This window comes from Vigna umbellata, chromosome 10 (genome assembly GCF_029865625.1).
Source record: "Vigna umbellata cultivar VRB3 chromosome 10, Vumbellata_1.0, whole genome shotgun sequence".
Lineage (NCBI taxonomy): Eukaryota > Viridiplantae > Streptophyta > Magnoliopsida > Fabales > Fabaceae > Vigna > Vigna umbellata.
Window position 1 is genome coordinate 16,478,328 of NC_142174.1, and position 21,821 is coordinate 16,500,148.

The 21,821-nt window shown below is 32.7% G+C and overlaps 4 protein-coding genes across 8 annotated transcripts; 3 read left to right on the forward strand and 1 right to left on the reverse strand.

Moving 5' to 3' along the window:
* Window positions 1-1,542: 1,542 nt before the first annotated feature.
* Window positions 1,543-5,983, forward strand: LOC124833822 (phosphatidylinositol/phosphatidylcholine transfer protein SFH12-like). Its single transcript, XM_088100416.1, has 15 exons — window positions 1,543-1,824; window positions 1,942-2,064; window positions 2,157-2,343; window positions 2,682-2,781; window positions 2,921-3,187; window positions 3,402-3,479; window positions 3,575-3,676; window positions 3,756-3,805; window positions 3,962-4,055; window positions 4,172-4,243; window positions 4,379-4,435; window positions 4,789-4,933; window positions 5,196-5,353; window positions 5,459-5,536; window positions 5,618-5,983. The coding sequence occupies exons 2-15, from the start codon at window positions 2,058-2,060 to the stop codon at window positions 5,627-5,629; spliced, it is 1,407 nt and encodes a 468-aa protein (XP_087956542.1). The 5' UTR covers window positions 1,543-1,824; window positions 1,942-2,057; the 3' UTR covers window positions 5,630-5,983.
* A 6,473-nt stretch (window positions 5,984-12,456) lies between these two features.
* Window positions 12,457-14,791, forward strand: LOC124833817 (peroxidase 72-like). The gene is made up of 4 exons (XM_088100259.1): window positions 12,457-12,932; window positions 13,137-13,328; window positions 13,417-13,582; window positions 14,092-14,791. The coding sequence occupies exons 1-4, from the start codon at window positions 12,708-12,710 to the stop codon at window positions 14,502-14,504; spliced, it is 996 nt and encodes a 331-aa protein (XP_087956385.1). The 5' UTR covers window positions 12,457-12,707; the 3' UTR covers window positions 14,505-14,791.
* A 536-nt stretch (window positions 14,792-15,327) lies between these two features.
* ZAR1 (HOPZ-ACTIVATED RESISTANCE 1) lies at window positions 15,328-18,973 on the reverse strand. 5 transcript variants are annotated; one of them, XM_088100258.1, is made up of 4 exons: window positions 16,108-18,973; window positions 15,877-15,964; window positions 15,651-15,781; window positions 15,328-15,509 (listed from the first exon to the last, which is right to left on the reverse strand). In XM_088100258.1, exons 1-3 carry the CDS (start codon window positions 18,778-18,780, stop codon window positions 15,675-15,677), a joined length of 2,868 nt encoding a protein of 955 aa, XP_087956384.1. In that variant the 5' UTR covers window positions 18,781-18,973; the 3' UTR covers window positions 15,328-15,509; window positions 15,651-15,674. The 5 variants fall into 5 exon arrangements, 4 of the variants coding, with proteins under 4 accessions (XP_087956384.1, XP_087956382.1, XP_087956383.1 ...); XM_088100256.1 differs by having other exon boundaries at window positions 15,651-15,964; window positions 16,108-18,972; XM_088100257.1 differs by having other exon boundaries at window positions 15,328-15,781; window positions 16,108-18,971.
* Window positions 18,974-20,182: 1,209 nt separating this feature from the next.
* On the forward strand, window positions 20,183-21,726 carry LOC124833819 (Glutaredoxin family protein). The gene is made up of 4 exons (XM_047308376.2): window positions 20,183-20,501; window positions 20,623-20,696; window positions 20,797-20,895; window positions 21,388-21,726. The coding sequence occupies exons 1-4, from the start codon at window positions 20,338-20,340 to the stop codon at window positions 21,441-21,443; spliced, it is 393 nt and encodes a 130-aa protein (XP_047164332.2). The 5' UTR covers window positions 20,183-20,337; the 3' UTR covers window positions 21,444-21,726.
* Window positions 21,727-21,821: the final 95 nt, after the last annotated feature.

Consider the following 21,821-nt stretch of genomic DNA (forward strand, 5'->3'; position numbering starts at 1 on the left):
TTTAACATTCAACAGGAATAAAATTTATATTTTTTTACTTATGTTTTAATTGCTGCTAATTAATTAAAATTAAATCTGTATCTTTATAATTTATTAAATAAGAATTTGTATTAACGTCAATACGCATCTTATGGAAGTAAAACTTTTTTTAATGAAAAATAATATCACAAGAATTTAAGCAATTGCATTTGAATTTTGTTTCTTAACTAAATGTTCTAAAACATTACTATTAAATATCTGTTTTCCCATATATAATTGAATAAACAACCTTACATAATAAAATAAAATAAGTTAATATAATAACAATATTCAAAGTATTAAAAGCATTTCACATTAACATAAATCAAGCTAATTGATAATTAATTGAAGCGACTTTTAAAAAAAACTGATACATGTGTTAAGTTATTACATTTGGTAGAGTATGATCATATAGTATGATAAAAATTTTAATACGTCGATGATTTTTTTTTTTATAAAATTTAAAGTATGGAATGATTTATTTTTAAGAATGAAGTCATGAGTTTTTTTATAATAAATATGTTTTTTAATATATGTGTAATATAATTTTTTTATGGATTTTATATGCTTTTATATTTTTTTAATAAATTTTTTATATAATAACAATGTTTAACAAAAACTTATTTTAAAAATATACAGTAAAACTGATTTAAAATTAAATATTTTTGATAATTTAAATATTTTGCCTATTATATAATCAATATATGGTAACTACTAAGCCACAAGTTTATTTGTTCAGTTGTAACTTATTTGACCTCAAAGCAATTTGTATTTGGTTCATTTAATTTGATAATCTACTCATATTAGTTAAAGTTTTTTCCAATAATGTGTAAGTAAAATAGTTATAAGAAATAGAAGAGTAAAATAAATTAAATTTCTTTCGATATCTTTAAGAAGTTTATGTACTGAATACTAATTATTAATAATATTTATTGTATATAATATAAGTATAATACTCGTTATTATATAAATATAAATATTTTTAATTTCCATATATTCATTTGATGAACATTTTTTATCATAAACTTAATTATAAATATTTATACTATTATAGAATAAAGAAGAATATTAAATTATAAATATTTTTACTTTTTTTAATGTGGAATCTTTAGAAAATTTGCGCTTCTACTTATTTTTCATTTGTAAAATTAAGAACAATATTAATTATTTTTTATCAATTATATTCTTAAGAATTTTTAAATCTTTAAATAGTTTAAAGATATATTTATTATGTAAGTGGGGGTATAAAGCGATAAATTAGAAAATCATGTAATTATTTTATTATAGTGAATAAATTATTATATTTTAAAATGTTAATAAAAAATATTATTGGAGTTGTTTGTAGTAGAAAAGAAGAGGGAAACACGTGGCGGTCAATTATAGATTGTGTGATAAAAAGTGACACATGATTGAAACGAAACTGACGATGATGACATACATAGGACAAAATCCTAGTATTTCGCCTAAACATGTTCCCAAACCGATCTTTCTGTCTCTTTTTGTCATGTCTCATTTCTTCTTGTATTTTCTAATTCTGAAAGAGAGATTTACGCTCTTACTCACACTTGGTCAGCATTGTCAATGGCGCTTCACTGTCTTTCGCCCGTTTTTCCAAAACTAACTATTTTCAGCATGAGGGATTTAGATAACCCTCGTCTTCTCTATAACCCCTTTTTCTTCATCCTGCTTTTCTTCTCTTCCAAGAAGAATTTCTTCCCATTCATCTCTTTCTTCTTTTTTCTTCCTCCCGCACTGTCTCGGCATCAATATTCCTTCTTGCTTTTCACAACTAGCGCGATTTCACCGGTACCGTCTCCAATCGTTTCATTTTTATTGTTTTTGGGTTATCCTTAAAAGGTAAATGAAAAGAAAAAGAAGATGCGGTGTGTGTATCTAATGAATTGTTGGTTGATGCGGTTGCAGGCAGGGCATTTGGGATTGTGTTTCTTTCCTTTAATGCCCTGAGTGATATGTACGCTTGAATCGACTTTCATTTCAACACCTGCAAGCCCAGAGAAGCTGTCAACTCAAACGACACCATGTCTGGTACTATGTCTTCCAAAACTGGTTAACTTATCATTATTATTATTATTGTTATTATCATGGATGCGGCTCTTGAATGCTGTAATGTGTGGCAGGTTCTTTCAAGCAGAAACTGAGGAATTCCTTGACGAAAAAGGGTAGGCGAAGCAGCAAGGTCATGTCCATTGAAATTGAGGATGTCCACGATGCTGAGGAGTTGAAAATAGTTGATGAGTTCCGTCAAGCTCTTATTTTGGACGAACTACTCCCTGCAAAACACGATGATTACCATATGATGCTTAGGTTTTTTTCCTTTCCTATGCCTTTCCCTATATATGGATTCAGACTCTCTGCATTCTCATTTAAAGGCATTCTCATATCCCACGATGGACAAAGATCGGAAGACTCATATTTTATCGTGGCCAATCAGCTTAAAACATATTCAAAGTCTCTGTTGTCTGATCTTCATCTAATGGTTATAACATGAGTGCAAACATGACCACACTGATTCCGTTTATCATATGGCTAGCATGCTGCATGGTTATTTGTTCCTTGTCCTAGAATGAATGTGTACTTGCATATCATCTCATGTCATTGATTAAAATAAGAAGTTGAAATACACTTGTATTTTTGTTGAATAGATTCCTCAAGGCCAGAAAGTTTGATGTTGAGAAAACAAAGGAAATGTGGACTGAAATGCTCAAATGGAGGAAGGAGTTTGGTGCTGACACTATTCAGGAGGTACTTGAAATGACAATGTTTTTTGAGACCTGAGGGGATTTATTTATTTTATTTTTTAATGTTATTGCTTTCCACGATTGAGAGTTTTATTTAACCAGTTTCCTTCCTATTATGGGCGTTTTTGTTTCCTTTATACCAGGACTTTGATTTCAAAGAAATTGATGAAGTTTTGCAATATTATCCCCAAGGACACCATGGAGTGGACAAAGAGGGAAGGCCTGTATATATCGAGAGACTAGGCCAAGTCGATGCCGGGAAAATGATGCAAGTCACAACCATGGATCGCTATATCAAATACCATGTAAAGGAGTTCGAGAGGACATTTGATGTGAAGTTTGCAGCTTGTTCGATTGCTGCAAAGAAGCACATCGATCAAAGTACAACTATCCTCGATGTGCAGGGAGTGGTAAGAGAAATAGTTAATCATATGCGCCAAGAATGAAGTCATAATTTATTAAAAAAAATTGGCATTTCAACATAGCGTAGCTTAAATGAGAAAATGTTAAAAGCCGAGAGATAGTATTTTATCGGATTGAAAATGAATCCTAACATGAATAGCAGAGAAAAAATTGGAAAATATGAGAAGTTGCTAAAACTGCAATATTGAATCAATGCCACAGGGGCTTAAAAGCTTCAACAAACATGCTAGGGAACTCGTTACTCGTCTTCAGAAGATTGACGGTGATAACTATCCTGAGGTATTTCTTAGTTTTTCTACTTTGGCTAAAATTTTATTGTGAATAAATATCATGGATTACTGAGTAATATTACGTACATGGTTTCTCCATTGCAGACCTTGAACCGCATGTTCATCATCAATGCAGGTTCTGGATTCAGAATACTGTGGAACACCGTAAAATCATTCCTTGATCCTAAGACCACAGCAAAAATCAATGTGAGCATATAAACAGTACCCTAAATCTGCTTGTTTGGTCAGAAAAATATAATAATGTCACTCAAACATAAATTTCCAGGTTCTTGGCAACAAGTTTGACACCAAATTGCTAGAAATAATTGATGCAAGGTGAGTCCATGAATAGGTGACAGCATTTGGTTTACCTTGTTTCACATATACTTTTTATCTCTTTGATTGATTCCTCTGCCTTCATTGTCCACCTTGAAGTCTTTCTATAGAACTGACGAAAGGTTATTGAAAAGCTTCTTGGTTTTGCTTTGGCAGTGAGTTGCCTGAATTTTTGGGAGGTACTTGTACTTGTGAAGGAGGCTGTATGCGCTCTGATAAGGGCCCATGGAAGGATCCAGAAATACTAAAGGTAAGCCTGTGCTCCATTTTATTTGACCTCTTTCTTTCCCTTCCTTCTCTACTTATAACCTCAGCTGTAGTTTTGGTATGTATCATTCATAAACCTATTGTATTATGGAATTGCAGATGGTTCACAGCGGTGCTCACAAATGCTCAAGAAAGGGTGACTCACACGAGGAAGAGAAATCAATCGCTGAGGTCAGATAGCTCATTCTAATTAGCTCTTTGATTATCTTGTGATACATTTCGTTTTCATTTAGTTGAGCCTCTTCAAATGCTCCGCTTTCTTTCATTTATGAAATTTTGAACTAATAAGTGAGCATATACGCCCAGGAACCCGAGACTCCCAAGTTCGAGGCAGCCCCTCAGGTTGCTCCCGTTGCTGAAGTGGTATGTTAAATATGCATTCTTAATATATATTATTGTTACATTCTTAATATAACAATAATACACTTGTTATAAGAGTTAAAATAGGAACATATTTTATGTTTACTAAATGGAAGAATATCTATTATATGTTCTTACAGATGACAAATTATGAAACCAGAAAACATACGACTGAACATGCGTGTGCCTTTCCTTTTTTTCTAGTTTCAAGAACATTTCAAGAGTTCTATTTCATCTTACTGGCTTTTAGGAATGCTCTTTTTAGTTCTGAACGTTGAGTAATGTTTAAGGAATTAAAAATTAAATATTTTTATTAAATGGTATAATTGTGACATTTTCACTTTCGAGCCTCTCAGGTCACTGCTACTATTGAAGCCTCCAAGCCTGTGGAGTTAGCCCCAGCGGCTGTCGAGAAACCTTGCCAACCTAATGACGCAGTTGATCCAACTGCGGCAGCAGCGGCTGCAGCGGCGGCGGCGGCGGCAGCGGCAGCATCAACAGGTACACGTTGAATACAATTTTATTTCTTCCATCATTCTATGCTAAATTTATTTCTTTAGAACCAAGCATATACTAAGTAGGAAATCACCACGTGGTGGATTCATTCGTTAATTAATTCAGCATCAGTTCTTTTGTTTATCTTGTTATTGAAAAATTCGTGATTCCTAAAACATCTAAAGTCCGTGGTGTCCAGTGTCTATCAAAGGCTCTTCTGCTCAATCGCTTTTGACCAATTTGCCTGCAACGTGCTTGTCTCCTGCAGAGTTTGCGACTGTGATGAAACGCATGGCTGAGTTGGAGGAGAAAATGGTGACCATGAATAAGCAGCCTGCAGCCATGCCACCCGAGAAGGAGAAAATGCTTAATGCAACTATGACTCGGGCCGATGACTTGGAGCAGCAACTTTTGGCCACCAAGAAGGTAAAACATTATTCATTACATGCCATTAAAGTATAACTTAAAAGCATAGCAGAGTGATTTAGTAGGCGCATTTGGGTAATCGTGTTAATGGTTCTGCATTGTCAGGCTCTGGAGGATTCACTTGTTAAGCAAGAAGAGCTTTCTGCTTACATCGAGAAAAAGAAGAAGAAGAAGAAGAGATTCGTATGTGCCTCATCTTGTTAAGTTCTGGTACTTGCTGCAGAATTATTTGTTTACTGAAGGATTTTGGTTTTTTTGTTGCAGTACTTCTTTTAAATAAGCAAATGAAATCAGTGGATGGCCGAAGTGGAGGTCGAGAGATCAACGGGGAATTAAGTTTTAGTTTTGTGCCTTTCAGGAAGATTTTCCAAATGCCCTCTAACACAAAATGTTCCTACATGAGAACTAGTAAATTTTCTAAACGACAGAAGAAAAGCATATGCTGAATATATGAATTATGCTGATCAGATTTTGTCTCTATTAGGATAGGACTTACTCTCTATGTATAGTATTATAAGTATAATATAGGGCGGCTAAGGCAGCCCTATTATGTCCGTACAGAATGAATCATTGTCTGGTACAAAATTAGAGAGTATGTTTGACATATGGTATGAAAAACTAACTCACGAAAACAGCTCCCTTTTCCTGTCGCACTAACGAAGAGAACTAACAAAAGGGCATCATATGCTGGCCTGAACCGGACATCAAACCAAAACTTTCTACGACCCATCAAATTCTTTGCTCTGTCTTCAACTTTAAACTCAACCAGTTATGTTCACCAAAAATACCTCAATATGAATAATAAATAAAACTAAAACAAAAGAATGTTATTTTGCAACCTAGCCCCACCAATTACCTTATGTTCATCACCTTCGATAACTACTTTTTTCAATCTGCGAAAAATAATTCATAAAACTGGATGATTTATTGAATATAAAATGTAAAATGCTAGTTTGCCAACGCTGTAGCTTTATTTTAATTCACACACACATTTTCTACATTTATTTGATACTAATTTAAATATAAAAATTTACTTTTTTATAATTATTTTAATCTTATAATATATCTCAAATCAATATAAATATATATCATTTTATCATTATTATTTTTGTAGTTCATATTTATATCTTCACTTCTATTTCAATTTATTTTTTTCAAGACCAATACATGTTTTTGCAAAAATTCCATCATAATACACTTTTGTTTTTTTATCGTGAAATGAAAGACATTAAAACATAATTAATTAGAATAACCATTCTATCAAATCTAAGATATGCAATTCACTCGCATGTAATGTTATATTATATTTAAGTGAATTTTTATTTATAAAAGATAAAGAACTTATTTATAAGAAATTATATATATATATATATATATATATATATATATATATATATATATATATATATATATATATATATATATATATATATATATGGGTTTGCTAACGCGTTGGTATATTTTAGCAATGTGTATCGGGTTTTAGTAGACAAAAATACCCTTATATATCATGGATTCTAAGTTTTAAGGTTAAGGGTATTTTAATAATTTTCATTCTCAAAACTAAAAAAAAAAAAAAGAAACCCCCAAACCCTTCCCCACATCTCTCATTCCTCTCAACCCTTTCTCTTTCATCTCTCTCACTCCAACCTTTTCTCTTTCAATTTCAACCATCTTCACTAACCTCTCTAATTTCATCATCTTGATATGTTGAATCATCATCTCTAAAAAAAAACCCTCCAGGCCAATTATCAATTCCTTCGGATGTCATTATGCCTCTGAAAATTAGATAAAATTATATACGACAAAAATTATAAAATGAAAACTCATTATAAAATCATTTTTTGTAAGAAATTGTTTAACGAGTGTTTCTGATATTTTTTCAGGCCAATTACCAATTCCTTTTATGTCATTATGTTTGTGAAAATTAGATAAAATTATATAAGAAAAAAATTATAAAATGAAAACTCAATATAAAATCATTTTTTGTAAGAAATTGTTTAACCGCGAGTATTTCTGATTTTTTCGAATTCCTTTATGCTTGTGAAAATTGGATAAAATTAGATAAGACAAAAATTATAAAATGAAAACTCATTATAAAATCATTTTTTGTAAGATTGTTTAACGACAAGTGTTTCTGATTTTTTCAATTTGGGCTAAAGAAAAAGTTGGAGTGAGAGAGATGAAAGAGAAATGGTTGAGAGGAATGAGAGAGGTGAGTAAGAGTTTTAGTTTTGAGAATGAAAATTATTAAAATACCCTTAACCTTAAAACTTAGAATCCATGATATATAAGGGTATTTTTGTCATGGATTCTAAGTTTTAAGGTTAAGGGTATTTTAATAATTTTCATTCAAAACTAAAAAAAAAAAAAAAACCCAAACCCTTACTCACCTCTCTCGTTCCTCTCAACCTTTTCTCTTTCATCTCTCTCATTCCAACATTTTCTCTGTCGTAGCCCCAACTGAACAAAAAATTAGAAACACTCGTTAAACAATTTCTTACAAAAAATAATTTTATAATGAATTTTCATTTTATAATTTTTGTCTTATCTAATTTTATCTAATTTTTACAAACATAATGACATATGAAGGAATTGGTAATTGGCTTAAAAAAATAAAAAACACTCGTTGTTAAACAATTTCTTAAAAAATGTGATTTTATAATGAGTTTTCATTTTATAATTTTTGTCTTATCTAATTTTATCTAATTTTCACAAACATACTGACATCCAAAGAAATTGGTAATTGGTTTGGAAAAAATGAGAAACACTCACAATTAAACAATTTCTTAAATAAATGATTTTATAATGAGTATTCATTTTATAATTTTTGTCTTATCTAATTTTCACAAGCATAATGACATATGAAAGAATTGGTAATTGGCCTAGAGGTTTTTTTTAGAGATGATAGATTCAACATCTGCACATGATGAAATTAGAGAGGTGAGTGAAGATGATGAAATTAAAGAGATCTTGAATGAACATTTCCTGAAGGCGAATATGTTCATGACTCAACTCTTTACAAATACAAATTGTTTAACGATGAATGTTTCTGATTTTTTCACTTGACTACAAGGGTGACAGAGAAAATGTTAGAGTGAGAAAGATGAAAGAAAAATGATTGAAAGGAATGAGGAAGATGAGTAATGGTTTGGGAGTTTCTTTTTCTTTTTAGTTTTGAGAATGAAATTATTAAAATACCCTTAACCTTAAAACTTAGAATTCATTCATGATATATAAGGGTATTTTGACTACTAAAACCCGGTACACTTTGCTAACATGTACCAACTGAAAAACATGAATATATATATATATATACACACACACCTGCAAATTTGTATAGTTGTTTTAAACTTCAAATTTTATTAATTAAAATTTATTAAAATATTGTAAAGTACTATTTTTTTTAACATTTGAATTGACTTTCCATTAAAAATTTAATGTTTATTTTAATTAATAAATTACTATTAAAATCACTTTTAGATATTATATTGATATAATTGAAGAAAAACTAAGAATTTTTTTATAAAACAAAATTAATTAATTTGTAAATGAGATAAACAAGTCAAGATCAAGTTTAGTCATGTTTTAATAAATCAAACTCAAAATTTTAAATAATTTGTTTTAAATAAATGAATCAAATTTATTGATAATTTGTTAAAGAGCTGAATCTTATATTCAAAACTAGATCGTTGTAGTTACTTTTGTTTTGTTAAATTGTTGTAGATCAACTGATATAAATTATGGGTATTATGTTTTGTCTGTAAACAAAAATCACAGCAAGAAGTTTGGAACAAAAAAATAGGTTACAGCAAGAATCTAGCACCTGATTTTTCTTAGTTGTTAGCATATCATATTTTTCTCTATCTATCTTTTCGTACCTTTCGTTAATTGTTTTCACACTAAGACTTTGATATTTATAATAATTATCATCTGGAATTTGTCTATAAAAGGTTGATGCCTACGTTGTCAATAAATAAATTTGTGTATGGATTATCTTATCTGTTTTTTTAATATGTGATAAGAATTAATGCGTTAAGATAATTAAATTACTTTTAGTTTACGAAAAAAATAGTTCAGTTAAAAAAATGTATAATATAGTTAACTATACTAAAAAATAGTTCAGGTACAACTAAACTTGGTCAAACAATTATTTTTAGTCTAATTTAGTTGGGATAAAGTATTTTTTTAGTTTAGTTAGGTTGTAATACGACATAAGTTGTAATACGACATTAAAGCAAACTAATCCAAATCAACGCAATTCTCGAGTTTCTAGAGCCATTAATGAAAATAGTCATTTCAACATCTATTTTTTATTTTTATTACAAAATATATTTTTGTTAATAAAAGATATATAACATTGAACTATTAATTTCATATTTAGGACAATATAATAATTTTTTTAGTAAAGATTACATATTTATTGAAGTATTAACTTCTAGTTTAGTTTTAATTCAAAAAATATAGTTTAGTAATTATAGTATTCAATCACTATAATAGTTCAATTTAGTTTTTTAATATAGAAATTAACAAAAATTTAAATAGTTTAGTTTAATTCATTATCAAAGTTAATTAGTTTAGTTTATTAAAACTTTTCTTTTATAGTTTAACTTAGCTTGGTATAATGTTTTCTTTCAAACTAAACTATGAACAACGTAATTCTCTTTATATCAGCCATGTATCAAATATAAACTATCTCAATGCGTTCCAGTCATATCTTATCATATTCCAACCAAATTCAGAGTAACAATTTCAAAAGGTTTAGACAAGAACAAAATAAGAACAATTTTAACCCTAGTCCCATGTAGTGAGAGATTAACATTAATACATAAAGACCTAAAGAGAAAAAAAATACTTTCTGTTTTTTATCCGAAACTTTTACATCAATTAATTCAAGTTTTATTTCTTCTTCTTCTTTATCTGAACTCACAAGCTCTAATAATTCCCCGATAACCAAGTTATAAGAAGAAAATGGGTATTTAAGTGGAATAATTTTTTAATAGCACAATTAGGGTATGATAAGTATGAACATTTAAAATTTAATAATGATAAAAAAGCACTTCACGTTAAGTTTTATTTAATGTTATTTTAATTTTGTATACTCATCGTGCGAAAATTACTTTTGTGTTTGATAAAGTAATGTGCATTGGAGGACTTAAAAGCTAAGCAAGTACACCATGCAAGCATTATTATTAAGAGAGCAAGAGAACAAGCATGTAACTTTACTTTATCGGTATTACTTCCGATAATATTTCATTAATGTAATAATCCTTAGTGATCTTTACAGCTTTAATTGCCACATGTCTAACTTAACGTTATCTGTTAAAATAAGAAAAAAGAAACTGTTAAAATTAAAGAAAGAGAAGAAAAGAAATGATCCTATCGCACTCACTCTACTATGCCCTAATTTTTTAGTATAGCAAAGTCGTAGATTTCCTGGAATCAAAGCTAAGCATATATACTATATGCTATATACCCAATAACAACATACACTATGCAAAATAAACAACAAAAAAAAAAGTAATGCTATAAGAACATAATGTTAAATGAAGAGAAGACAAGTTCTGTTTAAGACTTAAACTAATAGAAAGGTATAGAGGATTAGGTATCCAGCTATACCTGTTCCTTCGTTACATTACATCATAGATCCTGCCACAGTCTTTGTTATTTATTTTAGCCCTTATCAACATTTATAATTTTTACCCTTACACATATAAACAACTGCACAAGTCTAAATTAAGGTTGTTACAGGTGTCCAAAAGAAGATGATGTTCACATTTAATGATGTAACTCATGAAAGCTCGAACATAGCAGACACTAGCGTTTATAGCTTCTTTTTACCGACACAAGAAAAGAAGAACCAAGAATACAAACGTGGATATGATTGATATTATAATCTGATAATCTATCATTCTGTCACGGTATCTGAAAGTCAGTCTACCTTTTTCTTTCCTTTTTAATATACACCCTTGTCCAATGGAAAGAATAAAGAAGAAAATATCAACAAAAGTAAAGATATGCCCTCACTAAAACAAAAACATATTTTAGTTCCTATGTGGTTGAACACTTTCAATACCTCTATACTCTTATGTTACTGAATTTGTTTCTTGAACCTTAAAGTACATGTGAATTTAGTGTATATGATTGAATTGTTGTTTCAGAGACACCAAATACTCTTTCTCATCCTTCTCATGAGTTTTCACGTTGCAGACAGTAAGACTCCACTTTTGGTAAGACTCCATCTAATAAGACCCAGAGAAGAAGAAACAACTGCGAGGCCTTTTTGATAATGTCGTAGTTTATTTGAACAACTCAATACTCGATTATAATAGTGCTTGGCTTTCGTGGATTGATGAAATACCAGTCTTCTGCCCTAAGGAAGCACCAATGAATTCCTTGTCTTGTAAACACAAAGTAGTATTTGTTTAGATTTCGTGGATATATGACTTTTAGTTTTTATATAGGCAATTTTTTGTGTGTTCTAATTCCTATATATATCTCCATTTTGTATTGATTTTGCACAGTAAAAAACTAGATACTAGAACATAAAAGTATAGACTAAAACAGAGAGTTTGTAGACATAAAAATGAATCAGAGAAGTGAGAAAAAGTGTACGAACATATTATTAGGTAAACTAAGAATATTTTACTAACACGAGTTATTTCACCATGGTGGTAATAATTATTAGCCTACATCACAGTTGTCCGGTGAAAAGGAAAAGACGAAGCTTAAAAAAACAAAAGGAAGGAATCGACGCTGATCTTAAAATAAAAAGACCAATCCAGCACACCTTTCGATGAAAGAATACCGCAACAATGTCAAAGGAACCGGGTCCATAGAGTTCTCTTTTACATAAATTACACTATTTGGCTCTTTCATACATTTTATAATTTAAATTCATCGTGTCATTCATCTTACCTCATAATTCTTGATGTTATCTTTTTATCTCTCTTGTTAAGTTATCGAGAAAAATCACTCCAAAATGACAATATTATTTGTGCATTAAGTATTTTTGCTTTATGTATAACTAAAAGCGTGTTGCTCTGTGTTTAGAACGTCAAACCAGTATGTTAATACTATAGCTTTGAGTGATTTAACATGACAAGTATCGGTAGCTAACTACTCTTCATCTTTTTGTGCGGATTTGAAAACTAGTTAGTTACCAACTCCAGCTTTTCCTATCCTTCCACTGCGCCTTTTTTCATTCGTTCTCTGTCATGCAATAATTTTCAGTCAAGTTCTTCTCTATAAATACCATATCCCATCATAATGTTCACCAATCCAGCTAGAAAACACCACTTCAACTACCCTTGTGCAATTGTTGTTCAGGGAAGTGTTCTTGAAAGGAACAACAATGGTCAACTCCATAAACTTTCTCCTGCTTCTGTCTCTACTACCCTTTGCTCCCTTCTGTCACTGTGAAAAGAAAATTGAAGGTTATCTTTACCCTCAATTTTATGACGGTTCATGCCCCAGAGTTCAAGAGATTGTCCAATCTGTTGTTGCCAAGGCAGTGGCAAAGGAACCCCGCATGGCTGCTTCATTGCTGAGGCTACATTTCCATGATTGTTTTGTCAAGGTCTCTATATATCACAGAAAATAAACCCCATAACTTGGTTAATATAATTAAAAAATCTATAGCAGTGCCTCAACTCTCTTATTCTTGCTGATGTTCATATTACAGAAATTTAGAGTGATGATATTTCCACTCTTTATTCTTCACTGCCAAATTTATTGTAGAAATTATATGGTTGAAATGTTTGACTCAAGTTTGATGTTGCAGGGGTGTGATGCATCAGTGTTGCTAGACAGCAGTGGAACTATTATCAGTGAAAAGAGGTCAAATCCTAACCGTGATTCAGCTCGAGGATTTGAAGTCATTGATGAAATTAAATCCGCACTAGAGAAAGAATGTTCACATACAGTGTCATGCGCTGACATTTTGGCTCTAGCTGCGAGAGATTCAACTGTTCTTGTAAATACCTTTTTTTTCTGCACTCGTACCATTACCTTTGACTACTAAAATTCAAAAATTAGTGATAAAGCCTGATTAATCATTGCAGACCGGAGGACCAAGCTGGGAAGTACCTCTAGGGAGAAGGGACTCTCTAGGTGCAAGCATCAGTGGCTCAAATAACAACATTCCTGCTCCCAACAACACATTCGAGACTATTCTAACTAAGTTCAAGCTTAAGGGGCTTGACATTGTTGATCTCGTTGCTCTATCTGGTACACTCCTAATACTTACCCGCTTCTCGGAGTTTGTCTTCAAAACATGTTTGGTTTACGCCCATAGTTTGTTTAGATGAATATTTACAAACTTGTTTCAAGATGAGTTTGATTTTACAAAACTTATTTTGGTTCAAATCGAGTTTCAAGCAAAATTATGTATATTTCAAGATCACGACAAAATTAATACAAAATTTACAGCTAAACGAAATAATTAATTATATTTATATTTGAAAATTTGATCTTAAATTAGATTGGTCTTAGAATTGCGTGGAAAAATTTAACCCAACACAAAAGTTACTTATTTTTCACTTCCAAACTAAAGGGCTTTGAGCAAACTCGATTGTGACAAAATTACCATCAAACGGGATATTTTGTTGTTTGATACTTTCACATACAGAAATAAACATAGTATAAGTCATCTTAATTTGAGGATCAGTTTGTTTTCACTCGATTAGCAGTATTGATTAGCTGCATCTGCATCATGAACAAGTTTTGATATGTTGTAGGGAGCCACACTATTGGAGATTCCCGGTGTACCAGCTTCAGGCAGAGACTCTACAACCAAACTGGCAATGGAAAAGCAGACTTCACGCTTGATCAACAGTATGCTGCTGAATTGCGCACTCGGTGTCCAAGATCTGGTGGGGATCAGAATCTGTTTGTCTTAGACTTTGTTACCCCACTTAAATTTGACAACTTCTACTACAAAAACTTGTTGGCTAACAAAGGTCTGCTAAGTTCTGACGAAGTTCTCTTGACAAAGAATAAAGAATCCGCGGATTTAGTGAGGAAGTATGCAGAGAGAAATGACCTATTCTTTGAACAATTTGCCCAGTCCATGGTTAAGATGGGAAACATCACTCCTCTAACAGGATCAAGGGGAGAGATCAGAAAGAACTGCAGAAAAATTAACAAGTGATGAAGTAACGTCTTTGTGATGTACCACTTGTGAAAATTGCACTTGGATTTTACTTTCCTTTCCATTGTTTACAGCATTTGAAAACATGAGAGTCAATTATTGTGATCCTTGGCAGTGCCAAGATGTCCCTCAAATAATCCTTTTGATAGCGTCATTGTGTGTTTAAATTGGGTTTGTGTAATTAGTTGAAATTTGAATGAATTGTTCAAGTAGTTGGGATTTATATGTAGGTATGAAGTTCGATGAAATTTGTGTAACCTTTCATGTGGAATAGAATACATTTCAAATAAATAACGCTAAATAAAATTCTGTAAAACATTAATGTATCAGAATAATAATTTTAATACATTTATCATGAAATAAAAAATTAATAGCTTTTAAATTATTATTTTTTGTAACCTTCAATCTGCACCTTGGGGAGTGAAGTTGGTAATAAAAGTGATCATGTGGAGTATTAGTTGGACCAAAGACTTGTTGGTAAGTTAATCAAGAAATTGCACACACAACTGTTTTGGTTCAATTGATGCAATTCTGTTTCTAATCCACAGAAAAGCTGTATTTGAAGACTTAAGCTACTATGACTTAAGCTTCTGCTATAGATGGTTAAACAGTGGGATTGTTTTTGTCTGCTTTTTGCCTTTATTGTAGTTAAGCATTTGTCTTGGTTGCTTCCGTTAAGTGGTTGAGCATTTTATTTATGGTTTTTGTGTAATGGTTAAGCTTTGAGATATAATCCTTTTGTACTTCTTCCATCAATCATTATACATTATTTTCAATTTTAACAACTTGCAATTAAGTAATCATTCATCCTTGAGAACAGGGGTAGCAATGAGATGGATACAAATGTCTTAACAGAATGATGTACAGAACTTACAACTTGATTATTGAGAGTAATAATGACAAATTCTTTTTTCTTGCATAGCTGCTGCGACAAGGTTTGCTATACCCGAGGCACTGTGCTGCATTACATTAGCACTGAAATTCTTTCTAACGTTTCAGCTTTTGCTGTAAATGAAAAAGAATTGTTTGTGATAGTGACGTTCGGCAAAAAACGAAAGAACAATGAATATCCAGGACCCTTTTCTGGCCACATTAAAAAAATTAAAACCATAAATTAAAAAATTGAGATAAATCTCGGCCATTTACGTGTGACTGAGCTATCCATTTGTCTCAGCTGTTCAATCTCAGAGAAATGCTCTCTTGTGGCAAACCCCTGTGCTGTTTACATGAATAGTTACCAGAAGCCAATCCCAAAGATTTTGAAAAAGAGTAAGATCCTGCGCGAATAGAAGTGAAAAAGACTGATCAGTGCTTGAACCATTGTCAAGAAGATGCATTTTGCCAAAAAAAAAATTGAAGCAGGATCCTGAACTATTGAGTGTCAGAACTTGCAAATGCTTCCATTCCATAGATGAAGTGGGTCTCTTATCATTATCACCAACATTGCGCCAGCGATTAATCTGCAGTGTGATATGCAATAATGAAAGTAAGTTTTCTAAATTCTTTGCATTTACTTACAATGTACTTCGCATCAAATCTTGTATCAGATAGGTGAATAAAGTAGCGTACCAAATGCCAAAATGTCTGTAGTTGATTCAATTACCGGAGTATTTGTGAACTCGGAGATATCTTTAGTCCGAAGTTTATGTTCAAATTCTACAGGCATTCCTATAATTTTTAATTTCTTCAGAGAAGTGATAGCTTTCAGTCCTTCCGGAATCGTTTTCAATTTCTCACAACGATCAATAACGATGTACTCAAGCCTTGGCATTGAACTTTGCTCAACTGTCCAATCCTCCAATTCTTTCAAATGAAGTCGCAAAATATGCAATTGTGAAAACCCTTCGGAATTGAAAGTCAGTTCCGGCCAATTGTATGCCCTTTTACCCAAAACGAGCATCTTAAGGTTTGGTAATCTCTCCAGTTTGGCAATAGACTCCTTCTGTAGGTGGGAGTTATGTAGAGTTAGTTTTAAGAGGTTTGGAGGGAACTCATGTGGATCAGGTAGCTTCTTGATCTTTCCATTTAAAGAGAGCTTCTGGAGATGAGTGCACTGAGACAGCTGCATAAAGATTGGAAATTCATCCTCTTCAGATTGAAGTGATAGTGACAGTGAACAAAGGTTCCGTAATCCTTGTGCGGTAGAAAGTACAGAATTCACCAATTGTCCTGATAATTCACAAATCCCCAATTGCCTAAGGTTAACCATATTCGCTAAACCACCATCGACTATCCAGTTTCCAGCCTCAATGTGAGGTAGGGTTTGTAGATTGGTTAATGTGTCCAACCGTAGATGGCCACTATCCGGAGAATCAAAAGGAGTGTACAGGAGCAGATGTCTCAAATTCACCAACTTCCAAATTACGTTTGGTATTTTCTTCAAAAAGCAACAATAACTTAGATCAAGTGTCTGCAGGTTTAGCAAATTTCCAATGGAAAGTGGAAGTTCTTCTTCTAGATTAGTCTTCCTCAATCCTAGATACCTCAACTGAATCAAGTCCCCTATTGTGCTTGGCAGGCTAACTACCCGAACACCATCTAATTCTAATACCCTGAGTAGCTTAAATTTCCTGTAGATGAAATTCAACTTCTTTTCTTGCTGAAAATTTAAAGGAAGCCAGGGTTTCCTGGCTATATCTGCATTATATTCTCTGTTGAAGAACAGCAAGGAACGTGAATGATGCGCATTGTGTTTTAAGAAGTCATACCTCTCATCGCAAGAATGCATGGACTGGCGCCGGGCTTTAGTGGATGGACCTGTCACATCACCTTGAAATATTTTGAGAAAATATTCCTCTTTTCCTTTAGAGAGTGAAAGATCCCTGAGGAGATGGTGGATGCGAATTGTTTTGACTCTGCCTAACGAGCTCACTGTTCCCACTTGAATCATGCACCTACCAATCAACTCATTCAAATATTTCTGGGCAACACCTTCAGCAGTTTCTTCTCCTTCTTGCGGAAGAAATCCCTCCGCTACCCATAGTCTGATCAATTTTTTTGTCTGAATGTTCACACCTTCCGGGAAAAGACCCAAATACAAAAAACACGACTTTAAATGAGAAGGCAAATCATTGTAGCTTAAAGCCAAAATTCTTGCTATCTTCTCTTGCTCTTCTAGCAAGTACCAGCTGATATTTTGCAGCACCCGTTTCCACTCCCCACTTGACTTGAGCTTCCTAGACAGCAAACCACCGACCACTACCACAGCCAGAGGCAAACCTCCACATTTGACCACAATCTCCGTCGCAAGATCCTTTAACTCTGCGGGGATGCCGTTCGTTCCAGGAAAAGCTTTGTTACTGAGCAATCTCAAACTCTCATCTGCTGTCAATGGCCGCAACTGATGAGGATTACTACAGGCATCAGCATGTAAAGCAACATCCCAATTCCTTGTGGTCAGCAATATCTTGCTTCCCATCTTCCCTCTAGGAAAGGCAGATTTTAACCCATCCCAAACCTCCATCCCCCAAATGTCATCAAGCACCACCAAATACCTTTTCTCGCTCAACACAGTGCGCAGCTTGTTGATAAACTCTTCCTCAGGTATTCTCCCCATTTCATGTCTGGGGGCACCATCCACATCCCTCAGAATCCCTTGCAGAACATCTATCCTCCTATACTCTTTAGAGACATACACCCACGCTTTACAATCAAAATGGTTGGTAATTTTATTGTGATTGTAGAGCTTCTTAGCCAAAGTGGTTTTCCCCAAACCCCCCATGCCAACTATAGAAACTACGTAAGGGTTTGGTTCCAGGGCAAGCAACTGGCTAAGAAATAACTCCATGTCATCTTCAAGCTCAATAAGATACTCTTCCTCAGAAGAAGGAGAAGGCTGTCTCCACTGCCTCAACCTTTCATTACTATTATTACCATCATGACCTGTCATTACGACGCCGTAGGTTTCCCGCCTGCCGGATATACTCTTGATCTTGGACAGGATCTTGTCGATCCTGGTTCTGACCTTGTACAGATGAAAAGGTCTGAACACCTTGTCCAACTGCCTCTGCATGGTTGTGTTGTACACGTAGGTTTCTATTAGTTCTTCTGCCTCGAAAGCCACGTCTCTGATTTCCGACACCCACAAGCGAACTCGGTCGCTGCCTTCTTGTTTGGCATCTGCATCCCTGAGAAAGCTCTGCATCCACCCCAATTCGTTCTTCAAATTTTCCACCTGCCCTCTTACCCCTGCAAGCTGTGAAACCGCCACCGCTGCTTGCTCCACCAGTAGCTCCGTCAGCTTTGTAGCAACGGTTTGCACGGCAACCTCGGCCATCGTCTGCTGCAGTTAGGATCTCCCAACAAGAGGAGAAGACTTGATCTTCAGCAAAAGGGGGGGTTCTGTTCCACTTCTTTTCGTGTGTGGTGATGAGAAGCTTCCTTCAATCAACAGTGACTTTCTGACTTTTTCTCCCAGGAGTTTGACCGACAGACACACAATTGTTATTCATTTCAGTTTTCCAGCAGCTTATTATTAACGTTTCTACACAATAAACCCTTTTCCAAACAAAGATATTAGCACAAAAATTTACCAGCAGCTTATTATTAACATATTGTTTCTATACAATAAATCCTTTTCCAAACAAAGATATTAGCACAAAAATTTAAGGAATAGATTTATCAGTTCTTGCTTTCAGAAATTGGTTCCTTAATAAACAATTTTTATTCTTCACTTTCATAAAATAGAAAATAGACTGAAATTTCTTTTATAATAACTTCAATTCTTTTTCAAAATAAATTATTCATATAAATTACTAAACTAAACTAATTACATTATTTCAATAATTATTAGACATTTTTATTTTTAATAAATTTATAAATTTAATAAAGTTAATCATTATTGATATTAGTGATTAAATTTTATTTGAATATAAACTAATAATTTAATATTTTAATAAAAAATTAATATTAATTGCTGAAAATGTTATTTAATATTTTAATAAAAATTTAACATTATTATTTAAATTTTATTCAAATTGAAAATGTTAATTTAATTATTTTTCAAATTAAAAAACAACTTTTTAAATAATATAAATGATTTTACTATTAAATTTTATATATAATAGGTTCTGTAAATAATATATTGGATCCATGTGAATAAAGAAAATAAACTAATAAAAGTAAGAATATTAAATTTGGATTGAAATATTTAAACAAAAATGATGAGATGGAAAAGGAAAAAGAAGGATGAGGATGTAATTTTCGTAATTTATGAGTCTAACTATTATTTTCATTGCATAAACTATAAATACTCATAAAACAGGTGCATCGTTTATGCACTTTATATAGATGATTAGTTAAAATATATTTTCAGATACCAAAGGGATAAAAAAATAAAACGTGTATCGCTCTAATTTATTCCATTCTTTGAATTGAAGGATGATTGAAGTTTTTTTTTTTTCAAAGTGGCGAAATAAAGAAGTCCTCATGATCAATAATAATAAACCAAAGAAGGATAGAGATATAATATTGCGTGAAAGATTAGAAGATACAACATGAGATTAAGAAAGGAAAAAAAAAGACAAACTGGAAAAAGGAAAAAATATAAATGAAAAAAAGACAATTTGATATTTTCTATGACATGATATTTAATAATCTTTTTCTACAATAGATAAAAATTAAAATTAAATTTTGTAAAAAGTAATTAAATTAAGTTAATTGAAGAACTCTTATGTTAGAAGAAACAGGTGCTTTCCTTGAGTCTCAGTACCAAATTCCTTGAGTCTCAGCACCAAAACTACGGTTTTGCATTGCGTTTTGAGAAATCCGCGGCACTGCACCCGTTGAAGAAGAGGAAGGAAAGGAACAGTGTATTTGCGTAAAGAGAAGGAGAATGATGATGGGGTTAAGGTGGAGTATGATCGTAACGGTGACGTTCACTATTTTTGTGTTGTGGTTTGGAACACTGAACGTCCAAGCCTCTAATTCTGTTTCCGCCTTCGTTCAAAACGCCATCTACTCCAACAGAATCACCGTTTTCTCCAAATCCTATTGCCCGTGCGTTCCTTCTAATTTCTCCCTTTTCCTTTTATCCGATATCACTCCCCTTTTCCTTCATTCCGTTTGATGCAATATTGTCTCAATAATTAGGGTTTGCTACTCTGTTTTTTGTTCGTAGCTATTGCTTGCGCGCCAAACGCATACTTGCTGAACTAAATGAGAAACCGTTTGTGGTGGAGCTCGATTTACGAGGTAATCATAACTAGCCAGTTTGCGTCTGTCATGTTAAAATTTCTCTCGTTGTTCAAACTTTTCACGTGGGTCACGGTGCTTGTGTTATTTCCTCCTGTAGATGACGGGTATGAAATTCAGAGTGTTATTCTGGATTTGATCGGCCGAAGGACAGTGCCACAAGTATTTGTGAATGGCAAGCATATTGGTGGATCAGATGGTTAGTTCTAAATTGCTACTCATACTCACAGTTGAATTACCAATTAACTTGATTTTAGATGAATATTTTCTTGTCCAGTTAGAGTGAGGGATTGTTTAGGAACCAAAATTGATTGAGTTAGAGTCACTTGTAGAGTTGTAGATTTTGTGATAGGTAAAAATTATACCAGGTTTTTAACATTATTTTAGAATAAAAACATTCAGACATGAATTTTTGAATATATATGTGAGTTGGGTACCCATTGCACCCTTTTGTTGTAAAATTATCTTTTGGCTGACCAAAAATAAAGTTCAAAACTAATTTTATTAATTATCAATTCTTTGCAGATGCGATCTCATTTATAACTTTGAAATACCAATAACAAATTCTATCTGTTATTCTTGTTAGTTATTACCTATGGTCTACAGTTAACCCCTCGATCTGTTTTTTTTTTCATTCACCGTATTTCATTCCCTCAGTCTTTTTACTTTTATGTTGTTTTCGCAAATCCAGATCTCAGTGCTGCAGTCCAAAGTGGTGAGTTGCAGAAACTTCTCAGTGCAAGTTGATGGTGTGCTAGAGATTTACGAGCACTAGCATAGTAGCATCTACTATTCGTTGGTATGTGGACACTGACATCTTTGATTGATAATGAGGTTTTCAAGCTTATAGCAGCATAGTATATTTCATTTTTATTTTTGGTTATATAGGCGACAGTGTGTATTCTTTAGTACAGGAATAGCCTGTCGTTTCTTCATTCTGCTTCGAATCCGCATGAATTTTTTGTATAGACATGTAGTACTATTGAAAGGATGAGCTCTGAAACGTTGAGTTTGAGCTCTAGTTGGTATATTTTTCTCTGGGTTAAACTGTTGGTTACTTGTGAATATTTCCCCTTCATTGATGTTTTGGTGAATCAATCCCATATGATGGCGTGGAGACATAAA